The sequence below is a fragment of the Octopus bimaculoides genome, chromosome 16, assembly GCF_001194135.2.
Source record: "Octopus bimaculoides isolate UCB-OBI-ISO-001 chromosome 16, ASM119413v2, whole genome shotgun sequence".
Taxonomy (NCBI): Eukaryota; Metazoa; Mollusca; class Cephalopoda; order Octopoda; family Octopodidae; genus Octopus; species Octopus bimaculoides.
In genome coordinates, this window is record NC_068996.1 from 48601907 (window position 1) to 48607885 (window position 5979).

The window sequence follows — 5979 nt, forward strand, 5'->3', positions numbered from 1 at the left end:
GAGGACGAGAAGAGAAAGAGGACGAGAAGAGAAAGAGGACGAGAAGAGAAAGAGGACGAGAAGAGAAAGAGGACGAGAAGAGAAAGAGGACGAGAAGAGAAAGAGGACGAGAAGAGAAGAGGGGAGTATGGTAGAGGAGAGAGGAGGGGAGGGGAAGGAAGAGGAAGAAGAAGAAGAAAGGGGAGAGGAGGAGGAGAAGGAAGAGAAAGGGGAGGAAGAGAAGGAAGTGAAGGAAGGGGAGTTGGAGGAAGAGGAGGAGGAAGGGAAGGAAGGGGAGGGTGAGGAGGAGGAAGTGAAGGAAAGGGGAAGAGGGGAGGAGGAGGAGGAAGTGAAAGAAGTGGAGGAGGAAGTGAAAGAAGTGGAGGAAGGGAGGAGGAGAAAGAGGGGAGAAGGAGGAGGAAGATGAGGGGAGGAAGAGGGGATGAAGAAGAAAAGGAAGTGGAAGAGGAGGAAGAAGGGGAAGAGGAGCAGAGACTGCAGCGGTAGTGGGGGTGATGATGATAAGTATGTTAATGATGACAATGATGGTGATGGTGATGATGATGAAATATTCCATTTTTGTCACCAAACCTGTGGAAGTTCCAGAAGTGTTTTGATCTTGACTTCTTTATAAAGTTGTAACCTCAATTCAAAGATCTGTATTTTCTTCGTTTGTGCTTTATCATAATCTTCATTTTCCACAGCTTGACGCTTCTCTACTTCAAGTTTACCAAGTCTCTCTCCACTCTGCAAATGAAGAGAAATATTCTCACTAAGACACCTAAGAAATTATAAATCCTCTTCGATGGTTTGGCCTATATACATACATACATATATACCCCAAACTTCTATATCTGGATTATAAATTTACTGTTACACCAATAATAATTGGCATGCTTGATTTTGTAAGTAAATGCCTAACTAATAGTTTGGATAAGCTTGGATTTTCAGAACAAGAAATCAACCAACTAACTTGCACATTACAAATACAATCTGTAAGAGGAACAGTAAAAATATGTGAGATATAACTCCTAAATGTCAGACTATTTGATCCGCATAACAATTGGTATTTAAGGACTGTTTTTTGTTTTTTTTAACACTTAAAAGTAATAAATAACAAGGATGGCACTCAGAATGGAGAATGACCGGGCAACATACATAAAGAGCTCACTAATTGCTGCTTTAGGTGTGCATATAGTTTACAAGCAGACTCTCTCTCTCTCTTGACCTGTACACCTTTGACCTGGTGTAACACTGAGGATGTAACTTTATTTACATTATTTACATTTGATGGATATGTGTCCTCATCTTGTTTGTTGTTAACACAATGTTTCGGCTGATATACCCTCCAGCCTTCATCAGGTGTCTTGGGGAAATTTCAAACCTGGGTTCTCATTCCTAAGATATTTTTCAATGTTATTATTATTATTATTATTATTATTATTATTATTCAGTTTACTGCCTATTGGACTTTCCTCTGTTTCTGAAGAAGAGCTTTGCTCAAAACGTTAAACCACCTTTCCTTCCTTCCCTGAGCGTCTGCTAATACTTTACATGTACCATGTCCTCGCATTGTTGTTTTTTTGTGTTTGTCCTTCTTCTTTTTTGGGGATTTGTGTGTGTGTGTGTGTGTGTGTGTGTATTATGCACACACACTCAGGCACATACACAGATATACATACACACACACAAATACACATTCATGATCACCCCTCTCCCCCCACCCACATAACCCTCCACACACACACATGCATACACAAAGCCCCCCACACACACGCACATACATACAACCATCACTCATTGCTTTGTAAACTACATAAAGCTACAAGCTCTTACTTCAATTTTTGTTTAATTTAATTTAATTTTATTTTCAGAGTTTTTTTCTTTTTTCTCTCTCTCTCTGTCAGTTTAACATTCATTAAAAATATATCATTAAAAAAAAAAAGCAAACTAAAATATTAAAATAATACAACCTTCTGTAATTTTTCAATTCCAATTTTGATGCGTTTTGCAAATTCATATCTTTCTTCTGAAAATGGAAACAAAATATTTTAGATTTATTTCAGTTCTTCCCTGTATTTATTTCATCTTTTACTTGCTTCAGTCATTAGACTGCGACCATGCTGGGACACCGCCTTGAAGAATTTTTAGTCAAATGAATTGACCCCAGGACTTTTTTTTTTTTTTTTTGAACCTGGTACTTATTCGATCAGGTCTCCTTTGCTGAATTGTTAAATTCCAAGGATGTAAACAAACCAACACCATTGTCAGGCAGTGGTGAAGAACAAACACAGACACAGAGACACACACACACATATACAATGGGCTTCTTTCAGTTTCTGTCTACCAAATCCATTGACAAGACTTTGGTCAGCCCAAGGCTATAGCAGAAGTCACTTGACCAAGGTACCACACAGAGGACCTGAACCCAGAACCATGTGACTAAGAAGCAAACTTCTTACCACACAGCCACGCTTATACCTATTTATTTATTTATTTATAAGTCTAATTTATGTCATGACTACTTTGTATAATGGCTGAATATTCTCTGCTGTTTCTGTATGTTTGTGTGTATCATCAACAAAATTTTGATATCTACATTTCCATGCAAATATGGTTCAGATGGAATTCGTTGAGGTGGAGTTTCTGTGACCAGATGCCATTGCTGTCACTAGCCCTCACTTGAAACATAATAGTTTATCTTGAAGACACACGTTTTCATGGAAGATTAGAAAATGATGAACATTGCTTATGTGACAGTGACACTTGCTTAAAACTAACATATGAGGTCAAGACAAGAAAACAGTAAACAGGCATGTACAAATACTCAACACACACACACATATATACATATCATCATCATCATCATTTAGCGTCCATCTTCCATGCTGGCATGGGTTGGACGGTTTGACAGGAGCTGGCCAGGTAGAAATACTTACTCTATGCTACTGTATCTGTTTTGGCTTGGTTTTTACAGCTGGCTGCCCTTCCAAATGCCACTCACTTCACAGGGTGGACTGGGTGCTTTTGTATGTGGCACCAGCACTGACAGGGTCACCAAGTAACTTGCAAGAGAAGGAATTTTGAGAAGGGACGGAGGAATTGGAGAAGGTGATCTTGTGTCAGATGATGAAAGATTAGAGTGTGACAGAGAGGCAGAAAGGCAGAAACAGGTGTTTTGCTATAGAGGAGGTACAAGGTTACCTGGCCAAGAGAAAGAGAGAGAAAGAGAAGGAGAAGGAAGGAGAGGAAAGAGAGAGTAAGAGAGAGTGAGAGAGAGAGAGAGAGAGAGAGAGAGTAAGAGAGAGAAAGGTAACAGAAACAGGTGTGCAGCTGTAAAGGAGAGGCTTGGTGGTAATCTAGCTAAGGGGAAGAGCAAGAGAGAGAGGGAGAGAGAGAGAGAAGTAACAAAAAAAGAAGACAGAAACAAGTGTGCTGCTGTAAAGGAAAGACTGTTACCTAGTCAGAGAGAAAAGCAAGAGAAGGAGAGTGAAAGAGAGGAAACAAGAATGAGGGCAGAAATAGGTGGGCTGCAGTAGAGGAGACACATGGGTTACTTTCCATCTACCAAACCCATTCACAAGGCTTTTGGTCTGTCTGGGGCTATAGTAGAAGACACCTACCAAAGGTGCCACTCAGTGGGACTGAAACCAAAACCACGTGGTTTGGAAGCAAGCTTTATGCTACTCCACCATGCCTGTGTCTATTCAATATTCATGATAAATATAATATTTCCGTCCTCTTCTCATGAGTGTATTATTCAAAAACCTGCCGACATTTTCATTGCTTTCTCAGTCTAATTGTGCTAATTCATTCAGCTTTTATTTGAGAATATTCTAACTTATTACAGAATCCTCAAAAATATTGATATTTATTATCATTACCATATTTTGGCATTTGCTTCTGTTTTATGCATTATTCTAATCCATCATTAACATTCCTTCTTAACCTTTCCTTGCATCTCTGTCTGTTATATTCCATCAAGTTCACTGAATCACAAGTATTTTGCAAATCTGTGTTTGATCTAATATTATGTCTTTTATCTTTTATTTATTTATTGTGTTTTACTTGTTTTGGTTATTGGACTGTGGCCATGCTGGGGCACCACCTTGACTGCAATACTTAATGTTTTTTTGTTTTTTTTTCAAGTTTGTCTCTTTTGTTGAACTGTTAAATTACAGGGGCATAAGCAAACCAACACCAGTTTTCAGTTGTGGAGGGGACAAACACAAAGACACACACACATATGTGTCTGTATGCATGTGTTTGTGTGTGTGTGTGTAATGTAAGTGTACATGTTTGATAGGGTGCTAGTGTTTTGAGAGAGAAGTTAGGCATAAGAGGAATTGGTTGCTGTGTGCAAGAGAGGAGAATGTACTGATTTGGTCATGTAATGCGGATGGATGCCAACAGTTCCATAAAGAAGTACTGACCCCTCAAAGTAGATGGAACATGTAGAAGTGGGAAACCCAGGAAGATATGGGACAAAGAGTACTGAACATTGACCTCAGGACATTGAACCTTTCAGGCAAGATGACAAATGGCCGAGATGCCTGGCACCTTGCTGTACTCAAGAAGACCAATACTCTGCAGCAAAAGTGTTAAGACCAGTCCTTCAGGTGATGTAAAGCACTTGTGGAAGTGCCACACAAAAGCACCTGTGTGGTGCCACATAAAAGTGCCTGAGTGGTGACACACGAAGGCGCCCATGTGGTGCCATGTAAAAGCACCCAGCTCACTCTGCAAAGTGGTTGGCATTAGGAAGGGCATCCAGCTGTAGAAATCAGACTAGAGTCTGGTGCAGCTCCCCAGATTGCCAGTTCTGGTCAAACCATCTAACCCATACCAGCATGGACGATGGACATTGGATGATGATAATGAATTCCCCAACTGAATCAGTGTAATGTATATAATAGTGTTTACATTTGTTTGTATCAGCTCCTGCGTGTACAACATGGGGCCAGGGCTGATTGTTCCATAATATCATTTCTATCCAAGTTCAGTCAAGCTTCAAATATTGATTAACCCTTTGATATTTAAACCAGATATATCCTGCCCAAATATTCTCCCAGCTTTGTGTTCAAACTGACCAGATCAGGCCTCTCACAACTATCATGCAACGTCATTCTAAAAATAAATAATCACATCATTGAAATCTCAAAGCTACAAGATAATGAATGATTAATACACACACACACACACACATATATATATATATATTTCTTTTTCTTTTACTAGTTTCAGTTCAAGAGCTTCGGCCATGCTGGGGCACTGCCATTAGTTTCACTTCATATATCATCATCATCATCATCATCATCGTTTAACGTCCGCTTTCCATGCTAGCATGGGTTGGACGATTTGACTGAGGACTGGTGAAACCGGATGGCAACACCAGGCTCCAGTCTAATTTGGCAGAGTTTCTACAGCTGGATGCCCTTCCTAACACCAACCACATATACATATATATATATAATGGATCGAATATAGACTTTGTTTGGCTGAAAGAGCACAGATCCTGTCCAGATCTAAGATCCTTAACTCTCTATTGAACTCCAAGTCAGAAATTTTCTGTGGTTGCATGCATATGTATACATATATTTTGAAGAATTGGAAAATTCCACCTATTCCTGACTGACTTGATATCTTTCCAGCCTTATCATTTAAGGTCTAAATAGGATAGCTCTTTTACCTTTTTACTTTTTATTTTTTACATTCTAGTTTCTCTTTTTCATTTTCTGTTTTTTTGTTTTCCGTTGTTTACTGTCTGTGATTTCTATATGCTGCCTTCTGAGTTATTTCACGTTTCTTCTGTTATTCAATTTCTTTAGTTTGTTATGATATGTGGTTTGCACCTGAAGAATATGTTGGAGTATTTCTCAACATATGAAACTATTAGTAGTGCTTTAATACATGTATTGTGACCTTTAAATAAATAATATTTATCTCTCATCAGATGGAGCACTTTTTTTCTTGAATTTTCTATCATGGATCAGTACATTA

At 38.9% G+C, this 5979-nt stretch overlaps 1 protein-coding gene across 2 annotated transcripts in view; it reads right to left on the bottom strand.

Moving 5' to 3' along the window:
• Positions 1 to 5979, bottom strand: part of LOC106870605 (centrosomal protein of 104 kDa) — a 293281-nt gene that overhangs the window by 155116 nt on the left and 132186 nt on the right. For both annotated transcript variants that reach the window (XM_052973736.1, XM_052973738.1), the window contains exons 9-10: positions 1953 to 2008; positions 571 to 726 (exon numbers count right to left, since the gene is read on the bottom strand). In XM_052973736.1, the coding sequence (XP_052829696.1) occupies positions 571 to 726; positions 1953 to 2008 (212 nt within the window). The remainder of the gene's footprint in view (positions 1 to 570; positions 727 to 1952; positions 2009 to 5979) is intronic.